The 22,073-nt window shown below is 40.2% G+C and overlaps 1 protein-coding gene across 1 annotated transcript in view; it reads left to right on the top strand.

The window, feature by feature from the left end:
• PARD3B (par-3 family cell polarity regulator beta) overlaps window positions 1–22,073 on the top strand; it is a 799,946-nt gene that overhangs the window by 329,577 nt on the left and 448,296 nt on the right. Inside the window, exon 16 of the mRNA XM_075284374.1 lies at window positions 15,213–15,257. Within this exon, the coding sequence (XP_075140475.1) occupies window positions 15,213–15,257 (45 nt within the window). The remainder of the gene's footprint in view (window positions 1–15,212; window positions 15,258–22,073) is intronic.

A 22,073-nucleotide genomic window follows, 5' to 3' on the forward strand; every position in this document is an offset into this window, starting at 1 on the left:
AGAGCAGGATACTTGCAGTCTGAGATCTGCAATGATATTATCAGTGAGTAATATCTAATGTGACTAATGTGGCATTACAGAAGGGCAAATAATGTCTATTGTCCATGGTCATGTTGGAATCATTGAGACAGCTTGGTGGATCAGGTCCTAAGTGCACTTTGTCGGGTAATCCTCTTACTGTTCTAATTTAGTCTTATATGGGTTGTTTTTAAAAAGGATGTATTGGCTTTCATTGGGATTTGGATTGTTATTTACCCATTGTGCTGTTTTTTTAGGCTAATAATAGCAACATAATTAGTTGAAAGGGATAATGGGGAATAGCAATAATTACCAGATAAGATAATGGAAACCGACTTCTTTTTACACAAGAAGCAATTAAACGCCAGAGTGCTTTATGGATGCATTTCGTAACTCTGCCTATAGTGTTATCCTCTTTCTCAGGCATGTCAAATTACAGATTTTAGGACTGAAAAGCGACACTTATCCAAATAAATCACCTGTAATCATTCTTTACTTCGGGTGTAATGAAGTGTATGGCTGCATCCTTAATACTCAGATCTCTATAGCTAAATTCTAAGTATTTTGAATGATTCTTCATCTTTTTGTTGTTGAAAAGTCTACAGTCAGTCAGAGGCAAATCTTGAGGCTCCTTCCTATCCACACAGTAATGATGTCATCAGTGACACACAGCCATAATGATGACTTCACAATGTTTAGGCTGTATATACCGTATAGAAATGAAGTGTCCACCTGCATATGTTAATACCATCTAGCAGGATTACCAAAGTGGTAACTATTACTCTCCCAGACTTCACACTACCTACTCTTTTTTTTTTTTTTTTTTTTAGCAAGTATCTGGGGACAGAATAACACTGGAATAATACATATTGTGGGGAAGTTAGCTCAGTAGAAGCAGTGGTGTGGACCCAAATAGTCAAGACAGGGACATAATATGTGCAGCAAACTGGTTTAATCAGAAAAAAACTGGAAAATAAATAAACCTTGACTTAAGGCACCAAACGAGCAAAACAAAATATAGCCCTAACTTTAGGTAAAAATAAAATAAAAAACCTGCTTGTCTGAGCGACTAACTAAACAGAACAGATAACCTAACTATAAGTGTGGCTTATTTCCAGCCACACAAACATAACAAGCACAATATTATCTCACATTCAGCATTACAGGACGGAACCACACACCTCCTTTCATTTAATGGAACTGCACACAATGCAAGAGCTGCAGCCTTTTCTGGCCCAGTAATGAGCCCAGGATTTACACCTGGCCTACTCCAGATCTGGACTCCGGCACTCTGACTGTCACCTTCTCTCTATCTATCTAATATATATATATATATATATATATATATCCTAATGTGAAAGTTTGTGTGTTTGGATGCTTGTGTGTCAATCACGTAAAAATGGCTGAATGGATTTTGGATGAAATTCGCCACATAGGTAGATTGTAACCTCGATTAAAATATAGTCTACTTTTTATCCCAGTAAGTGACATGGCTTCACGACTGTTATGAATTTTTGTTCACATACTTTATTATACTGCTCTTATTTCAGCTTCTGAGAAAGCCAGGGCTGTTATCTCTCTGTGTAAACACATGCTAACTCTCAGTGTTCATGCATTAGCATATTATCTGATCTGCTCCAGGCACTGCTGAAAAACTGACATGGGCAAACACCTATAGTATAGTATATAATATAGTATAGTATAATATATATATTGTGAGAGAGTGAAGGGTGTGGTCTGGGAAGACAGGTACATTCCAGCCAGGCACCTAAGGGGTGTATGGTAAAGATTCACACCAGGGAGGTCAGCTGACTAATCAGGCCCTAATAACAGTCTCTGTGTGAAGACTAGCAGTGTCGCACCTCACTGACAGAGCTGATCTCTCCATACCAAACCTACAGAGCAGGTATTGTGCCACCCGTTGTTGTTGCCAAGGTGGGAGACTGGTAGCCAGTCTCCTGTATAGTCAGGGAAAAGTGTTCCTATGTTTAAGTCAGTTAGTTTGTTTTTGTTATTTGTGCCTTTGCAAAGGCAGTGTATGCACTACAAGTGAATAAAGCCTGAACTTGTGTGCAACCCAGTGTCTGTGTCCCAGTTTTCTGCACTGCTACAAGCATCTACCTGAGCGAATCCCATATATATATATATATATATAGCTAAAAAAATAAATAAAAGGAACACTCAAATAACACATCCTAGTGTTATGTATTTAACTGTTAGAATTTCTCAGGAATCTGACTGCCAGAGTTAGAATTAGAATAGTGATGAATATTTAACTTCAAGGCAAGGAAACAGTGTAAACTACCAATGTAGTGCTCAGGCTTGGCTTTGGAATTTTAATTTTCAGAATTCTTGTATGACCTTGTTTGTGTTTTGGCCAGTCTGTCTGACCTGCCGCACCATTTGAGTCTGACATGCTTGATCTAACATTTAAATGTGTCTCGTTTCTGCTTCGATGGCTGCAACATTTTGGATAGGATACATCTTCCCAGGTCATTCTGTAATTGCTGTGCTGATTAAATCTGGGGTAGTCTTGAATATGCTGGTGCAGTTGTTAGCATGCACAATTTCATTTTTTCGTTTCTGGAAAATAATATATACTCCCTATTTCATTACTAGAGAGGATCATTTTCTTAGAAAAATTGCATCTGTGATCGGTATTGTGAACATTTTGTTTCCATCATTGACTGCTAAATTATAACATTACGATTACTGACTAATAGTGTCGAAATCCGTAAAAAGACTTACGGTATTTCAGTTTTTTATAGTTCACTTCTGCATTTCAACCGTTTAAGGGAGCATTCACATTATGTTTTTTTTTTTATCTGTTTAGCATATCTATTCAATGTATGCAAATGCAAACAGATAACGAATAATATCATTTGATAACAGATTTAAAGTAAAATCAAAAAATTCTATTCCTGGCTGAGGCTCCCCATTGTGAAACACAGGTTTTTTGTTGTTGTTGCAGATTTTGGCTACAAAAAGAAAAGGAAATGTAGGAAGTGCTTATAATTCTACTTTTTGTTTAATTGAATATGTAAGCAATGGATGTCTGTTTGCATCTGTTTTTTTTGCATCTTAAGAAGAAAAGTGATGCAAATGCACCTTTAGGTGTATTAGAGTATTTTCACACGGAGGGGTTTGCCATGGATTTGAGGACAGATTCTGCCATTCTTCCTTTGTTGTCAATGGGAGGCAGAGATCACAGCAGGATGCAAAAAAAAAGTGTCCTGCTTGATCTTGCCGTGGATTCCGTGGCTGATTTAGCCATGGAGTCTGTAGCTCAAGATTCCCTGCTGATTAGGCCCATTCAAAGACTTAAAAGGCAGGTTTAATTTTCCAAGAATATCATATTCATCTACACTGGAGTTTTTTTGTTTTTTTGGATATAAAAAAATAACTGTGATAACATCATATTATATGATGAGCAATAGTCCATGTATAGCTATAAGAAAATAAATAAAGCTGCATTATTTAGGTTCTCCACATCCCACCTATACGTTGGTTAGTCACACAGGCTGTAGCACCATCGCTGCTCCACCAGACCACTCACCAAGGCACTCTTTGCTTTACAGCTGATAAAACACATACTCTGAATATATCTAGAGTTCCAAACCATACTTCTATATATATTTATAGTGTGATATACTGCACAGAATTGCTACTATAACTAGATTTTAAATAATAACAAATGGTTATTGATATAAGGCATCCTGGTTTGTAGAGTTCTTTATTTGAGAAGACTGGCCAAATCAAATATGGGGGCTAAAATATGGGTCAGGATTAGTTAAGAGAAGATAAATCACTGTGGTTCTAATGTAATAACTTATTTTTATGGCATTTTCCAAATCTATTACTTGTGCCACACTACACCAAGGGACTCTAAACGGCAACATGGATATGCTTATTAATGGACCCTTTATTGTAACATGCGACTACGATTACATCTGACTGGAGAACTGCACATTTTAGGCAGAAAATATATCAAGGTTACATGACCTAATTAGTGGGGCACCGGGAAGAGTCGCTTTTCAGCACAGACTTCTCTATTGAAATTTGAGATCAATGTTTTTTTTGCAGCCTTTTCCTCTTCCCCTTTAAATCAGTGTGACATTCTTCTGTACCTCTACCTTTAATTGATCCATATTTTTATTAGAAGTGATTACAGTCTGTAACTATAGCCCCTATACTGTTACCTGCAATCTTAGTAGATTACTATTGCTCAGTCTGCCATAGCTTTTAGGTTATACCACCCATATTCTATTGAATCAGCCTAAAGAAGTCTTCACGATTACTTACAAAATTCCCCTATAAAGTTCTTGGACCATTTTCTTCTAGAAGTTAGTTTATATTATATATTCTCTTTAGGGTATTAGCATAGTCAGTCCAACATGTAAGTCCATAGTTTCTAGTTTCGTATATTCCATTAAAGTAAAAGTTCTCAATTACTATTAAAAAAAAACAAGCATATGTGCTATAATATGTGTAGAGATCTTGGGGGGTGGGGGGGGTCCAGACGTTGCTCTTCTAAAATTCAAACTACTATTCATTCATGTAAGCCACTAGGGATAGCAATAAGGCCATCAGTTGTGCTCCAACGGGGATTGTGACCACTTTTGTAAGACAACCAAATTGTAAAGCTCCTTGCTTATGTAATGATACATCTTTTGTTTCTACATTAAGGAGCAATTGGACAGATTTACCTTTCATAGCTTTTTGGAAACATCAGACATTTCTATTATTATTATTATTATTATTATTATTATTATTATTATTATTATTATTATTATTATTATTATTATTATTATTTATTATTTATTATTATTATTTTATTTTTTATTTTTTTATTGTTGTTTGTTTAGCACCATTAATTCTATGGTGCTTTACTTTTGAGGGTTTACATACAGTACACAAAATATACAAACAAATGTAATACGAACAATGGCAGACTGGCACAGTGGGATAGAGGGCCCTGCCCGCAAGAGCTTACAGTCTAAGAGGGATAGAGACAGAAGATGAGGGGAGAGACTGTTCAGATGGTGGTGTGGTGCCAGTAGTGTTACTGGAGGTTGTAGGCCTTCCTGAATAGGTGAGTCTTCAGGGCCTTCTTGAAGCCTTTGATTGTGGGGGTCAGTCTTATGTGTCTGGGTAATGAGTTCCAGAGTATTGGGGATGCGCTGGAGAAATCTTGGAGATGGTTGTGTGAGAGCAGAGTGCAGTAGGAGGTCTTTGGAGGATCTGAGGTTACGTGTGGGCAGGTAGTGGGAGATTAGATCAGAGATATATGGAGGGGACAGGTTGTGGATGGCTTTGTATGTTAATACTTTGAACTCTCTTTGCTGGGAAATTGGTAGCCAGTGAAAGGATTGGCAGAGGGGAGGGGCCAATGAAGAACGCGGGGGAAAGGTGTATAAGCAGCACAGTTTGAGGTGGACTGGAGGGGGGGGCAAGAGTATTTGCTGGGAGGTCATGGAGTGTTACAGTAATCTAAGTGGGAGATTATAAGGGCATAGACTAGCATCTTTGTAGTTTCAGTGGTGAAGAAGGAGCGGATTCGTTGGATGTTCTTGAGTTAGAGGCGGCAGGTGGTGTTGAGATTTTGGGTGTGCATCAAGTGCTATGTCTGTGCACTGTGTCGAGTATTATGTTTTTGCGCCATTTACTTGAAGTTGGATACATTTAAAATGGATCTTAAGATGACAATATGTATTTTATAGTAGTTGTCTTCATAACACATCCCGCCTATATGCCTTATTATGGCCTCTAATTGTCATAGAGAGAAGACCTAGTCTGTGAGCTACAGGGGTGGGGGGAGCACAAGTAAAGCTAGATCTAAGATGTATTATGTGGTTGGTCATTTAAATAGCGAGTATAAAATATAATATGTATGTCTTAAAGAGATTTCCACATGGGGTTCCAGGAACTAGTCCTATGACTATGGCTAAATGCCAGGGCGTCTGTACTCAGAGAGCTGGTTGATTTCTTGAAACTATCCTTCTAAGTGTATATAATCAAAGCAACTTATAAAATGCAGAATATCTAATTTTAGATGGTCAGATGAGATATTTCTTTGTGTACTTTTGTCTTCAACGTGCTGCACTAACAGCAGATTCTTTTTTGTGATCTGCATCTCGTGTGTAAACTGCTTGTAAAACTGGTAAAATGCAGTAGACGTGAACATAGCTTGTTTTTACATCATATTAAATTTACAGTCTATTGTTATACGCTCCAATAAAGTGGACCCAATTTTCAGGTTGTTTTCCCTGTAGCAATTTTCTTTTATATCTGATTCATACCTAACTTTTTCTTTTAGTAGTCTCATCAAATAGATATAACTCTGGTCCGCATCTAAAGATTGTGTTTCTTCTACTACATTAAAACAACCCGAATGTCTTTCCAAAGTCCAAAAGTTGTTTTGTTGGAGATTTTAAAGATACATTTTCTTTTTAGGCGATGAATGATTGACGCATATCAAACTCATAAAACCGTGCAGGCGATAGAAAGATTAAAAGACAAGCTAGAATGACAGATAACATGCACAGAGATAAACCAAAGTCAATACATAAAAATATCAAACGTCTGCTAGAAAAAAAGTGTCATTATTTCAATCAATAAGCAGGACAATAGTCAGCTAAGAAGAAAAGATGTTCTTAGAACTCAATTTCTAAAGAAACTCTTTGAATCGCACTGCAACAGAAAACTCCCTTGGCCACAATACATGACTTAATACTTGTGGCATTCATGTTATTAAAAAACTGGGATAGTCGAATATGAAATTATATCTGCTGGGTTAATGGCGAAACCCAGGAAAAAAGGGATGGGAGAAGTTACTAGTATCTGTCTGCATGATTACATGCGCACAAATAAGGCATTTGCTAAGGGAAATGATGCTAAACTGTTTCATATATTAAGTGAAAGAATAAGGCTAAGCCCCAATGTAACATGCCACAATAAAAAAAAAAGTGCTGCGGGGAAAACCATGGCGGCAATGCATTACAGTTTTTCCCGCAGCTCTTTTCACGGAAAGTCCGCAGAGGTTTATAATGATGATTATAAAAAAAAATAATTAAATAAATTTGCAGTGTGTCCACTGTGCGTATTTTTACACAATGTGTGGATGGGATTCAGTAGAATCCCATGCACTTTGCCGGGACTGTAGAAAGCCTCGCTTTTTGCCATGTTTTGTTGTTTGTTTTTTTTTTGGGGGGGAGAGTCCATGAGCAGCCGCAATAGTAATGTATAGAATCTCCCATAAAATAGTGAAGAAAAAAAAAAAAAAAGAAGCTTTAAAAAATATAATGAAAAAATAAAATGAATAAAAGTTATAAATCACTCCTTTCCCTGGAATACATATAAAAGTAGAAAATTACTGTGAAACACAAACACATTAGGTATCCCTGTGTCTGAAAGTGCCCGGTCTACTGAATATAGGGGATCTGCAGTGCTCCTGTTCTGTCGGAAAGGGGTTAATAGGTGCACTGCAGATATTCTATATTCAGCCAGGCTGAATTCCAAGTGGGGGGGGGGAAACCCAGCCCTAAAGCTCAGGGAATGGGCAGACAGACAACCAAAACACCCCCTCCTCTTCCCCAGCAACTACTGCACCCAAAAACTCCGACCATTTTAATTTTTTAAATTTTCCAGTAGCTGCTGCATCCCCCCCCCCCCAGGCTTATACTCGAGTCAATAAGTTTTCCCAGTTTTTATGGTAAAATTAGGCGCCTCGGCTTATATTCGGGTCGGCTTATACTCGAGTATATATACGGCACTTACTTTACCAATTCCTCACGGTTTTCTAGATGTCTTCTTGCTGTCACTCATTCTGTTTACTTTCTATGGATAAAAATAATTCCATGGTTATGTGAAATATGGACCATGGTCATGTGATGCAGGCACATTACTGTGCTGTCACTAACAAGCCGTGAACCTGTGTGCTCACATCACATGACCATGGTCTCATATTTTTTTTCCCCAATGAAAGTAAACAGAATGAATGACAACAAGCATAGATCTAGAAAACTGTAAGAAATTGAAGGAGAACGTATATATTGGAAAATGTTACACCTTTTTGTTATATAAACTTTTGTCTCTCAATATTGCTCTTAAACTGGGCAACAATTTAAAGTAAAACATAATATACATATATACCAAGAGTGTGTGTCCACATTACATTTATCTATGTCTCTACACCAGCAAAACTTCCAGCACATAACCTAAGATGTATTTATAGATCCTCATCAGGCAAGTATGCATACTGTACATTTTATACAGTATGCTATTCAATGCAGAAGCTTCCTGTAAATAAAAGCATACAGCACACATTTTGATAAAGGGGTCCTGTGGACACTATAGTCATACAGTATTATACGTTGGTAAATACTTCCTAAGAATGCCTATAAAATAAATCTAATTTAAACAGAGCAATTATCATTATTTACCTGGTGTTAACATATGCAGTATGGTACACCTATAGACCCAGGTTGTATTATAACATTCTGATCCTTTGCTGTCACCGAGATGAGACGGATGTTACTCCCCTTTTCACATTAACAACACCTGCAAACAAGGGGAGTGTCTAAATGGTTGAATGATTGTACCTTCCCCGCTTGTAGATGTCGCCGAGGATAACAACTAGAATGTAATTGTGCTTACTGTAAGCCAAACAACACACACTGATGATTTCCTTTGAGCAGCTCTTTAACAATACAATTGCACGCTGCTTCAACAATACAAGTACAGTGGAGTAATGTTGCAAAAGATCTCTCATGATTAGAGATGAGCGAACAGTGTTCTATCGAACACATGTTCGATCGGATATCAGGGTGTTCGCCATGTTCGAATCGAATCGAACACCGCGTGGTAAAGTGCGCCAAAATTCGATTCCCCTCCCACCTTCCCTGGCGCCTTTTTTGCACCAATAACAGCGCAGGGGAGGTGGGACAGGAACTACGACACTGGGGGCATTGAAAAAAATTGGAAAAAGTCATTGGCTGCCGAAATCAGGTGACCTCCATTTTAGACGAATAGTGGATTTCAAATCCGGGTCATATGAGAATGAGAACTTTGTGACTATGAGACAGGGATAGCTGTACAGGCAGGGATAGCTAGGGATAACCTTTATTTAGGGGGGAATGTTATTAAAAATAACTTTTTGGGGCTCTATCGGGTGTGTAATTGTGATTTTTGTGAGATAAACTTTTTCCCATAGGGATGCATTGGCCAGCGCTGATTGGCCGAATTCCGTACTCTGGCCAATCAGTGCTGGCCAATGCATTCTATTAGCTTGATGAAGCAGAGTGTGCACAAGGGTTCAAGCGCACCCTCGGCTCTGATGTAGCAGAGCTGAGGCTGCACAAGGGTTCAAGCGCACCCTCGGCTCTGATGTAGGAGAGCCGAGGGTGCACTTGAACCCTTGTGCACCCTCGGCTCTGCTACATCAGAGCCGAGGGTGCGCTTGAACCCTTGTGCACACTCTGCTTCATCAAGCTAATAGAATGCATTGGCCAGCGCTGATTGGCCAATGCATTCTATTAGCCCGATGAAGTAGAGCTGAATGTGTGTGCTAAGCACACACATTCAGCTCTACTTCATCGGGCTAATAGAATGCATTGGCCAGCGCTGATTGGCCAGAGTACGGAATTCGGCCAATCAGCGCTGGCTCTGCTGGAGGAGGCGGAGTCTAAGATCGCTCCACACCAGTCTCCATTCAGGTCCGACCTTAGACTCCGCCTCCTCCAGCAGAGCCAGCGCTGATTGGCCGAATTCCGTACTCTGGCCAATCAGCACTGGCTAATGCATTGTATTGGCGTGATGAAGCAGTGCTGAATGTGTGTGCTTAGCACACACATTCAGCTCTACTTCATCGGGCTAATAGAATGCATTGGCCAGCGCTGATTGGCCGAATTCCGTACTCTGGCCAATCAGCACTGGCTAATGCATTGTATTGGCGTGATGAAGCAGTGCTGAATGTGTGTGCTTAGCACACACATTCAGCTCTACTTCATCGGGCTAATAGAATGCATTGGCCAATCAGCGCTGGCCAATGCATTCTAATAGCGTGAACTGAGTTTGCACAGGGGTTCTAGTGCACCCTCGGCTCTGCTACATCAGATTGCTACATCTGATGTAGCAGTGCCGAGTGTGCATCAGATGTGTAGTTGAGCAAAACTGACTCAGCACTGCTAAGTCTCTGCATTCGCATAGGAATGCATTGGCCAGCCTTCGGCCAATCAGCGCTGGCTCTGCCGGAGGAGGCGGAGTCTAAGGTCGGACCTGAATGGAGACTGGTGTGGAGCGATCTTAGACTCCGCCTCCTCCAGCAGAGCCAGCGCTGATTGGTCGAGTTCCGTACTCTGGCCAATCAGCACTGGCCAATGCATTTCTATGGGGAAAAGTTAGCTTGCGAAAATCGCAAACTGACAGGGATTTCCATGAAATAAAGTGACTTTTATGCCCCCAGACATGCTTCCCCTGCTGTCCCAGTGTCATTCCAGGGTGTTGGTATCATTTCCTGTGGTGTCATAGTGGACTTGGTGACCCTCCAGACACGAATTTGGGTTTCCCCCTTAACGAGTTTATGTTCCCCATAGACTATAATGGGGTTCGAAACCCATTCGAACACTCGAACAGTGAGCGGCTGTTCGAATCGAATTTCGAACCTCGAACATTTTAGTGTTCGCTCATCTCTACTCATGATCAGGTTTGAGACCATAGTTGTTACATTCAGTGCACAAAGTTTAGAAATGTATTCTTCAAGCTAGATCTCTAAAGCAATATCCTTACAGAGGACTCTTTACTATTTCCAAACAAGTCCAAGTGTTTACATCAATTCGTAGTTTCTGCTCCATGGTGGAAACGAGAGAGAATTCCAACTGTGCTGGAATAAGTGGAGTGATGCCTATGAACAGATGCTAAGACCTTGAATTGGGGGAAGTGATGAAAGGTGCTCTTTAAGTATGGTTCCTCAAACAGTCCTTTTTAACAGATTTCTTACGTTGGCTGTACTTCAAAAGATAATATGGTGGGTTGTTAAGTGTAATATTGCTGAAGGGACATGCAAACACTCCCACTTATAGAGCAGCCATGCCTTTGTGTAAGACCCAGCATAAGACTGTAGCGACACCGGAGCATACTCCGTGAAACCTTCCCCAGCCATCACAAAGGTTCTGCCTCTCTAAAACACCTAAGGAGAGAATCAGCAACACAATGTACAGTATGCAAAGTGGCATAGCCGTCCCAAAGGCACATCCGTGGTGCACAAAACACAGCCTGCATCTAAACTACTATACAAACACACCATGTTTTTGACATATATATTGTGTAGATGTGCTGCCTTTTCTATTAGATATCACCCTAATAAAACAGTTCCCGCTTCCTTAAAGGTTTTTTTTTTCAACGTATAACTTTTACTTTTTTTTAATTTGAGCAACCATTCAGATAAGCCACCTGCACAGTAACACTGACTTTACCCCTCCTCCTATGTGCCCTCTCTTCCAAGATTTGTCTGGTGGCAGCTCGACTGGCCTTGACGTATGACCTGTGTTACATGGCCTGTGTTAGTCCACTTCAACTAAAGATTTATATCCTGATAATTGATGACAATTTGCTGCCACACGGTGCAGTTGTTTCTTACAGTTATTGTTACTGTGTTATTGAAGCATAAATCACAGCTTAAAAAGTAGTTGTGTGCCAGTGTTGTTAATGCATTAGGTGTCGGCTACACCTGTATGGTATGTATAAGATCTCTGTTCCTGCTTTACGTATATTGGATGTTTCCTATAAGAAATGTTGAGCAGTAGAATAATCTCTACAGACCGAGTGGAGCCAGTTCAGCAGCTGTCCTGTACTATGCAATGGTTTATTTTACCGTGAAATTGTTAGGTGCTTCCTGTCACACGTTAATTCTTCCTTTGTTCCAAGGCCTAACTTACAGGAAACAGACTAACCTCATCAAATTCCACCCACCAATGCTTATTATCTGAGAAATAGGAATTCACCATAGCAGCTAGAACTTCTCCTATTCATATTCTTTAGTCTGAAGCCCGAGAAGACCTCGCTTATATGAAGTTCAGCAAATTATTATTAAAGCATTTATTATACCTGCTAATATTGTAAAGGACATAGGAGTGATTCACTAGTGCCAACTATTAATTTGCCTTTAATTTTTCCGGTCTTTCAGGTAGAACACCTTGATTTTTAGGTGTATTATTGTAGCACAGCTCTGTCATCAGATGATTTCCATTCACATCAGACCCTGTCCAGGAACACCTGAGATTGAAGTAGCTCAATTAAAATAAATGAAAGACTTTTTATTAGATAAAATATATAATGTACAGAGATGAGCAAATATACTCGATCGAATACCTCAGCTGCATAGCTCCCGGCCTCAGAGAAGATGGGAGGGGCAGTAAAAAATTCAAAGCCCCGGAAGTGTTTTTGCAACGGGAGCTATGCGGCCAAGGTATTCGATGGAGTATATTCTCTCATCTTTAATAATGTGCAAAATATAAATATTAGGCACCCATATTATAATAGACCAGACAATCATTTAACACATTACTTCAATTTCAAATATTATGATATTGTCCAGGAAAAGTGAAAAAAACAAAACAAAAAAAAAACCCCTGCAGAGTATCCCCGCAGATCAGCTGTAGCAAGACAGTACAGCTTTTAGGAATGTTTACCTTGGGCCACTCTGCTCAATCGCATACTAACTATAGCAGTGCATGTACGTACTGCAGCCCTTTCCCTGTATGACATAACATCAGTGACAGAGAAGGTTGTCACTCACATTGTGAAGGCAGAATAAGTTGGACTCTTTCCTAGGAGTCCTGTTAGGATTTATGCTGCTTTTCACTAAGAACTCCTGCTCCAAATTATATAATGTTATATATAAGACAGCTCAGCTTCATCCCATCTATTATATCCTGCTCTTAGATAGAGAAACAGGAATTGCCAGAAATCAGGTTCACTTTGAATAGCATTGTCACATCCCATTGACAGTAATTGTTGGTATACAGTCACTTGTCTTGGAAGACATGGGGATAAATGTGTTCTGCACATTAAAGAAATTCAGCAAACAGTCTGGAAATCTCATAATGCCACTCTTAATGTGCCATCTGCTCTGGTTGAAGATTAAATTATAATATCTCATTGCGCTAACACAATCTTGCCTTTGTGGTTGGTATAAAAATCTGGAGAGTTGGGCACAGAACACTCTGCTCACTTCCCAATTCTTTAGGAGGTCTATAAACTCTTTCACTATTGGGGGGATTTATCTAAACTGCTGCAAAATAGAAAGTGGAGTAGTTGTTCTTTTGATCTATTCCAAAGGGTCTCCAATAGTTGGAATTGAGCTGTTCTTACAGTTTTCACACTTTTCCTTTCCTTCAGTTTTGATAAATCCTCCTTGACGTTCTTTTACGATGTCCCTTGTGCCGTACAGTTTTGCATTTTTAAAGAAAAAAATTAAAGTGTTCATCACTTAGGGGCCATAAGGGGCATTTTTAAAGTGCGTTGTTTGGAGTCAGGATTGGTGTAATTTGAACCAATTTAGCATATCTAGAAGTAGTGCTTTTGTCCCAAGATGTTACTCCCCTTTGTGCCTCCCACCTACTGGATTGGCTTTATAAAAAGTTGTCGTTGATAAATATGATGCACTTACAACTAGACCGCTAACCACACGCTCTTTACTATCCAATTCTCAGAAGTGGAGTGAGTAGTGCAAAAACAAAAAAAAAAATCAACAATAATTCTGTACGAATGAGTTAAAAAAGTTGTATATCCTTATTTTTCAACTTCTTTATGGTAGGTTTCTAAAGAGCAGGCCTTCATAAATCTCTCTCCCTCCCTCCAATTGTGCATATATTCTCATTACCTGCCCATTTACAGTGCTCTTATCTGTATGAACGTTTAACACCCACAAAAGATAAGTCAGCTGTATGTTAATATACTCAACTTTCACAAGATTTCATAAACTTTTTGACAGGCAAAGTTTCATCCAAGGTGAAAAAAATAGAAACAATGCCCAAGATGTCTAAAATAAATACAATGCTATTTTTGTATTGTACAATGTTGGAAATGTAAAAATAGTTTACCAGTAATGCTAGATTCACTTTACAATCTGAGGCTAACAAATTTCCACAACATATTGCACTATTGCAATATGACCAAACATGCAAGATATTATAGAATGTAAAATAAGAAGCTGCCAGGCACCTCGGAGGTAAGGAAGACAAGTGGTTGGACAAGGTAAAATTTAACCTGGCGGATCTTTGTTTCTGGCCACCGTGAATATCGGTTACCCTTCTGCAATGATAGTAGTGGATTTATGTTGTGTGTATATTCCATTTTGTGCACCATTTTTGTATGTAAAAGAAGATGACTTTTCTTTCTAGGAAATCATATTCCTGTTATTTTAGCATAAAACATATAATCCAGGTTTGAATTTTACCAACCTTACATTACATAATTGTATTATTTTCCCAGAACGATATCCAATACTGGTCTTTAAAAAAGCAAATTCTGCTTTCTTCAGACAACTTTGGATTTGTTACAAGGTTGTCATTGTAGAAATGTGGAAGAAAGTTTGATCTGCAGAAGCCAATTGATGAAGTTTCTTGGTCAGACATGCTGAAGTTGTGTTTTTCAGAATTTATATTGTTTTCTCCACACGGCCATGCATAGTCCAAGTGCACCAATGTCAAAGTTTTAGCCGTACCTATAAATAATAGCGTCTTGTCCAGTTTCAAACCTGCGGTTTCTGGTTCAGTGGCTATGACGTATTGATATGCCTTGCCTGACTTATTTTCATGCTTTGAAGAAGTCTTACACATGGCTTAAAGCCACTGCAATTGCAGAGAAATCCAGCAGCCTTTCATGAAATAAACTTGCAAAGATCTCTCAATGATTTATGTGAAAATCAGCCGACGTCCAAGCAAAATATCTCCCCATTCCCAGCAAATGGTAGACTGCAAAAGCATAAAACCATTTCACTCAGCATTCCAAAAACCTTGGCTAGTCTGAGTTTCCACATCTTGTGATCTAGGTATCATGTGTAAAGAGGTTTAAGTATACATCTAATAATGACCAATTTACAGCAACTATTCTCGTTCTACTGCTAAGTGTTGAAGATTAGATGCTAACATTAGTCAGATGAAATAATCATATTTATATGCCATTTCTTTTTACAGTGGCTGATGAAAGTAATATTGCCTCCATTAATGGTCGCAAGCAAGGTAAGGATATTTTCTGACCTGGACAAGTTGTACAAAACATATAGTTTGTGGGGGTCAAATCTTTTCCTATCAAAATCAACTGTTTGCTGTTGAGTATGACAAGCCAGACCTGTTGTCTTTTGTGAGACAACTCCTATACCTTTAGCTTTTAATATGATCTGGCGACAAATGTAGGGGTGGTATAGGAGAATATAGAAGTTCAATGTGGTGTTATGTTGTGAGAGAGGCAATTTTAGAAAGGTTCCCAGATTATTTGCTGATCCTTAAATAACACAAAGTATTTGATGCACTATTCAGTCCTCTATTATTTTTTTTATAACATGTCCCTAATAATCCTATAAAGAATTTTTCCTACTTATCTCTGGGACCCAAAGTTCTCATGAGAGCAGGGTTCCCTGATTTCCCTGTGTGATAGAGTGGTAGTGTGTATGCATGACCACCACTCCTGTCACTTCTAATGGACTTTGTGGAGTCAGTCTACATTCTGGAAGGTCTATTTATTCCATTTAAATCGGAAACTCCCAGTGATCAGAGGTAAAGTCTACATTGATCAGACACTTAAAGAATGGGGATAAGTGTTGTTAATGGAAAGAAGCTTTGAAATATTTTGTTGTACTTTACTGGTTTTTCCTATGCCAGTCTTAATCAGACGTTTATTGGCGTCAAAGGTGCCAAACTTATTAAGAGGCACATAAACAAATTAAGAAATTTCAGGCTGTTATAAACAAGCATAGATTTCCACTTTAATTTGCAGGAATTTCTGACGTAATTTATCAGTAAACCTGCTGGTTCAAGAGAGGCCCCAACTACTTGTTGTAAGACCACATTTTCTTTTCTTGCCATTTTTGTATAGCGCTAAGCAACCTAAAAAGTCCCAAAATTAACCACAATTATGAGACTCAATGAAATGTGCTACTGTTTTTATACTATAAAACTGGCAAAAATGGGTTGACAAAGTTTTGCTCCAGTACTTGTATCAAAAGGTAGACATAAAGTTCAGTGGCAATGCACCGGCCTAATAACCTGTTAAATTGTCAAATTTGTCTGAAATATATGACTTCATATGCTGAGGCACCATAGACATAAGACAGATGCTCTGCTTTGATATCATAGGTTGGATTAAAATGCTTAATAAATACTTTATATCAAATTCATACCTGCAGCTGCCACTAGAGATGAGCGAGTAGTACTCGATCGAGTAGGTATTCGATCGAATACTACGGTATTCAAAATACTCATACTCGATCGAGTACCACTCGCTGTTCAAATGTAAAAGTTCGATGCAGAACCAGCATTGATTGGCCGAATGCTATACAATCGGCCAATCAACGCTGGTTCTTCTCCTACCTTTAGAAGTCTTCTCCTTGCAGCGTCCCCGCGGTGTCTTCTGGCTCTTCATTCACTCTGCCAGGCATCGGGCCTGGGCAGAGCCGACTGCGCATGTCCGCTTGTAGCGCGAGCATGCGCAAGTCGGCTCTGCCCAGGCCTGATGCCTGGTAGAATGAATGAAGAGCCAGAAGACGCCGCGGGGACGCTGCAAGGAGAAGACTGCTCGTAGAATCCAGCCTGACCCTCACTCGTGGACTTGGTAAGTATAATTTGATCGAACATTGCCTACCCCTGAAACGAGCATTTTCCCCCCATAGACTATAATAGGGTTCCATATTCGATTCGAGTAGTCGAATATTGAGGGGCTGCTCGAAACGAATATTGAACCTCGAACATTTTACCGTTTGCTCATCTCTAGCTGCCACCCAATATAATAACATTCGGTTGCATTGTGGCTTAGAAAGTCATTGTCAAGATTCTGAGGAAGATTTCCATCAGTACAATCCTTGCAGCCAGTGGAGATGATATCCCTCTTGGGTGGACAAGGCATTTATTTGCTGCACAGATGTCTTGTATCTCTAGGAGTCGCCTCTGCATTTATCTTTTGGGCCACTGATAAGAATTATTTTTACAGCAGCAAGATGAAGATTATTGATGAATCAGTATTACTTGTTTATTGGTGGTATTCTTCATGTTGTGCTAATTGGCCAATGTAGTTTGACTTTAGCAGCCCATTCACTTGGGAGCAGAGCTGCAGTAAACGGTCCTAGCCACCAGAGCTCTGGGCGTCCTGTTAATTCTAGTGCTGGAAGCTGCTCAGGACAGCTGATCTGTTGGTGTGCTGGTTGTTGGACCCCCACCAATCTGATATTGATCTATTCGAAGGATATGTTATTTCTATCTGTAACTTGCAAAAACACTAAGTATTTTTCAACTGTATTTTTTTAATGGTTTTTCAAATACATATTAAAACCAACCACAATCACCATTGCCAACCTCACAGGAAAAAGAGAGTACTAGAACATACATGGCGAGTGTATTATAACCTTTATAGTCTAGGTTTATGGGATACTTCCTGACCATGTAACAACAAAATAAACCGTCCAAAATTTAAAAAGCCAAAGCAGTTATGGTCTACAAGAATCACTATTCACTGTGTACGAAAATCTGCACTGTTGGCCGCTGTTTTAAACAGTTACGTGTTTGGAATAGGCCTAAAGAATAAGCTACTTAAGCATTTGTCATAGCCTGCTAGATTTTACCTGCTTAGTGTAAGGTACTGTAAATATTTTTTGCCATTTCTAAGAAGTCAACCCATTTCTTGCTATTTTTCAAGGATTTGGGAAACTGGAGAAAAAACACAGCTGGAAAAATCGCGGTGTTTTACAGTAAGGGCAAAGTGGATGGGATTCGATCAAATCCCATGCCCACTTTGCAGTAAAAACCGTAGTGTGGACAAGGCGCGGTTTTGGAAATCAGAGCATGTAAGTTATATCTACAGAAACACCGGCAGTTTCCCCATAGGTATAGCTGTAACAGAAAGTCCACGGAGGAAAACTCTGCAAACTTTCTATTTAAAGCGCTGCGGGAAGAAACGCGATGCGTTGCCACTGCAGTTTTTCCCGTTTGAGCTTTTTGGCTGCGGGTTGTTCCGTGGGGCCTTAGTCTGAAAGACATTTCGGAGAATTTAGTAACCCAAGTGAGCAGGATGAAGGCAAAAGTGGACTTAGACGAAGGTGCCTTGGCCCAATACATTTCCTTAAAACTGGTATAGTTACACCTGAACTCTACATCAGTTCCTGACTTGTGTAGATTTCAATTCTGGCGCTTGAATTATTAAGAGGCTAATAATTCAGGTGCATTTTGCTCTAGTTGGTGATTTGATTATGTTTGGCGTAAAGGATGCTTGTCTTAATAAATTCCCCCCATTGTTACTTTATGGCACGTCTGTGAACTACCTACACATAACACACATAAATTTGGAAAAGTTTGAATGAAACTGGAGAACTTATTATTTTTGTTGGAATTCAAAATAACAATGCACTGGTTGTATTCTGTAACTTGAACAACAGTATCACAATCCGCACTATTGTCATGGCAGTAATAGAGCATGTTACATATTATATGTAATGATCCAAGAAGTAACAGAATGCAGCACTGGAGACAAGGATAATAACTACAATTCACTGCCCCATTTCTCCATGTAATTATCAGAGGTTAATTAAAATATAGTTATGTTGCCCCATATAGGAGGCACACATCACACTTATGTCAGCTTTATTTTCTCTCCTTGTAAGAAAAACTAAGGATAGGAATTCACAAATACATTTATTATTATGGGCTGTCAAGTTTAAATTCATTTCTGGCAGTGAAAATCCGTTAGTATGAGTACATTAAAAATGAGCACACTGCTCAAAAAGTATAAAACTACTAATAATAACATAATAAATTACATAATAAAAGAATATCATTTTAATAAAATACTGCATCGCAAATAAATCCACTATTATTTTTCTTCTGCATTTCGCAAACTGCATTAAGTTTTCTTTAATATGCTCTTTGGAAGTACTTGCTTTCCTGCACACTAATTTTTATTCCGGCTTCACCAAGGGAAAATTTATTTTACTTTGTGTGTTCAGTAGAGCAGTATTTCTATTAGATGTAACGGAGAAAATAACTTTTTTTTTTTTTTTTTTTTTGTTTCCGGGAAGGTTTATAATTAGACAAAAGAATTTCTTGCAATAGTAAGCATTTACAATGGCCTTTAGTAATTAACAGCAGCGTCTCAGCGCTGAAATTTCACATTTTTCCAAAGACAAGTCCAGTAAATTTAAATATTTTAATCCTGCCTTTGCTTACAGGAACTACAATGATTACCATGTCAAGATGCAATGGCACAGCCATATTACTGGGTGATACAAGCCATCATCTGCCCGGCAGGGCTGTAGTCATAGTGAATGCCACTGTATTTGTCACATCCAAGCTTTGCTGCGTAAAGTGACACAAAGGCCTCTCTGCCACATGAGAAGACTCCAGTAGGACGAATGGTCCGTGTTTGGACCCAGATTTGCATTGGTGCCCACAAACTTTCTCCCTCTTCTGTTAAGAATATAGGTATTGTGAAAGCCACTAGACATGTGAAAGAGTAGCAGGCTGTTGTCTTTACTTGTTGATGAAGTTTAAGGCCCCATTTACACGGCGGAAAATGAAGACCAATTTGAGGCAAACATCTACCTCAAATTCTTTTTCATTTTCCACTCCCAACATTGGAATTTCAATGCTCTGCATCAGCATTACATCGCGGCTTTCCACCACTTAGGCCCAGATAAATGGACCTCTGCCTGCCAATGACAACAGCGGTAGGCAGAATCAGAGGCAGGTTCACAGTGTGAATGGGTCATATTGGTTAAAGCTATCTGCCATAAGTTTCCTGAAACTTCCTACCCCCAGGATAGGTTGTTAACATTAGTGTTTGGAGACTGACTCTCTGAGTCATCCTGGTCAGCTGTTTGAAGGGGCAACTGTTTTCACATCACTAATATAATATGATGCAATATAATATATGTCATCTTCCAGCATTGATGAGACACACACAGCTTCTGATGTACTGATGGTGATATAATAATACGACAGAGTATTAAGGGGTTAAGAGTAGAGATGAGCGAACACTAAAATGTTCGAGGTTCGAAATTCGATTCGAACAGCCGCTCACTGTTCGAGTGTTCGAATGGGTTTCGAACCCCATTATAGTCTATGGGGAACATAAACTCGTTAAGGGGGAAACCCAAATTCGTGTCTGGAGGGTCACCAAGTCCACTATGACACCCCAGGAAATGATACCAACACCCTGGAATGACACTGGGACAGCAGGGGAAGCATGTCTGGGGGCATAAAAGTCACTTTATTTCATGGAAATCCCTGTCAGTTTGCGATTTTCGCAAGCTAACTTTTCCCCATAGAAATGCATTGGCCAGTGCTGATTGGCCAGAGTACGGAACTCGACCAATCAGCGCTGGCTCTGCTGGAGGAGGCGGAGTCTAAGATAGCTCCACACCAGTCTCCATTCAGGTCCGACCTTAGACTCCGCCTCCTCCGGCAGAGCCAGCGCTGATTGGCCGAAGGCTGGCCAATGCATTCCTATGCGAATGCAGACTTAGCAGTGCTGAGTCAGTTTTGCTCAACTACACATCTGATGCACACTCGGCACTGCTACATCAGATGTAGCAATCTGATGTAGCAGAGCCGAGGGTGCACTAGAACCCCTGTGCAAACTCAGTTCACGCTAATAGAATGCATTGGCCAGCGCTGATTGGCCAATGCATTCTATTAGCCCGATGAAGTAGAGCTGAATGTGTGTGCTAAGCACACTCATTCAGCACTGCTTCATCACGCCAATACAATGCATTAGCCAGTGCTGATTGGCCAGAGTACGGAATTCGGCCAATCAGCGCTGGCTCTGCTGGAGGAGGCGGAGTCTAAGGTCGGACCTGAATGGAGACTGGTGTGGAGCGATCTTAGACTCCGCCTCCTCCAGCAGAGCCAGCGCTGATTGGCCGAATTCCGTACTCTGGCCAATCAGCGCTGGCCAATGCATTCTATTAGCTTGATGAAGCAGAGTGTGCACAAGGGTTCAAGCGCACCCTCGGCTCTGATGTAGCAGAGCTGAGGCTGCACAAGGGTTCAAGCACACCCTCGGCTCTGATGTAGGAGAGCCGAGGGTGCACTTGAACCCTTGTGCACCCTCAGCTCTGCTACATCAGAGCCGAGGGTGCGCTTGAACCCTTGTGCACACTCTGCTTCATCAAGCTAATAGAATGCATTGGCCAGCGCTGATTGGCCAATGTATTCTATTAGCCTGATGAAGTAGAGCTGAATGTGTGTGCTAAGCACACACATTCAGCTCTACTTCATCGGGCTAATAGAATGCATTGGCCAGCGCTGATTGGCCAGAGTACGGAACTCGACCAATCAGCGCTGGCTCTGCTGGAGGAGGCGGAGTCTAAGATCGCTCCACACCAGTCTCCATTCAGGTCCGACCTTAGACTCCGCCTCCTCCAGCAGAGCCAGCGCTGATTGGCCGAATTCCGTACTCTGGCCAATCAGCACTGGCTAATGCATTGTATTGGCGTGATGAAGCAGTGCTGAATGTGTGTGCTTAGCACACACATTCAGCTCTACTTCATCGGGCTAATAGAATGCATTGGCCAATCAGCGCTGGCCAATGCATTCTATTAGCGTGAACTGAGTTTGCACAGGGGTTCTAGTGCACCCTCGGCTCTGCTACATCAGATTGCTACATCTGATGTAGCAGTGCCGAGTGTGCATCAGATGTGTAGTTGAGCAAAACTGACTCAGCACTGCTAAGTCTGCATTCGCATAGGAATGCATTGGCCAGCCTTCGGCCAATCAGCGCTGGCTCTGCCGGAGGAGGCGGAGTCTAAGGTCGGACCTGAATGGAGACTGGTGTGGAGCGATCTTAGACTCCGC

The sequence above is a fragment of the Leptodactylus fuscus genome, chromosome 8, assembly GCF_031893055.1.
Source record: "Leptodactylus fuscus isolate aLepFus1 chromosome 8, aLepFus1.hap2, whole genome shotgun sequence".
In the NCBI taxonomy this organism is placed as follows: Eukaryota; Metazoa; Chordata; class Amphibia; order Anura; family Leptodactylidae; genus Leptodactylus; species Leptodactylus fuscus.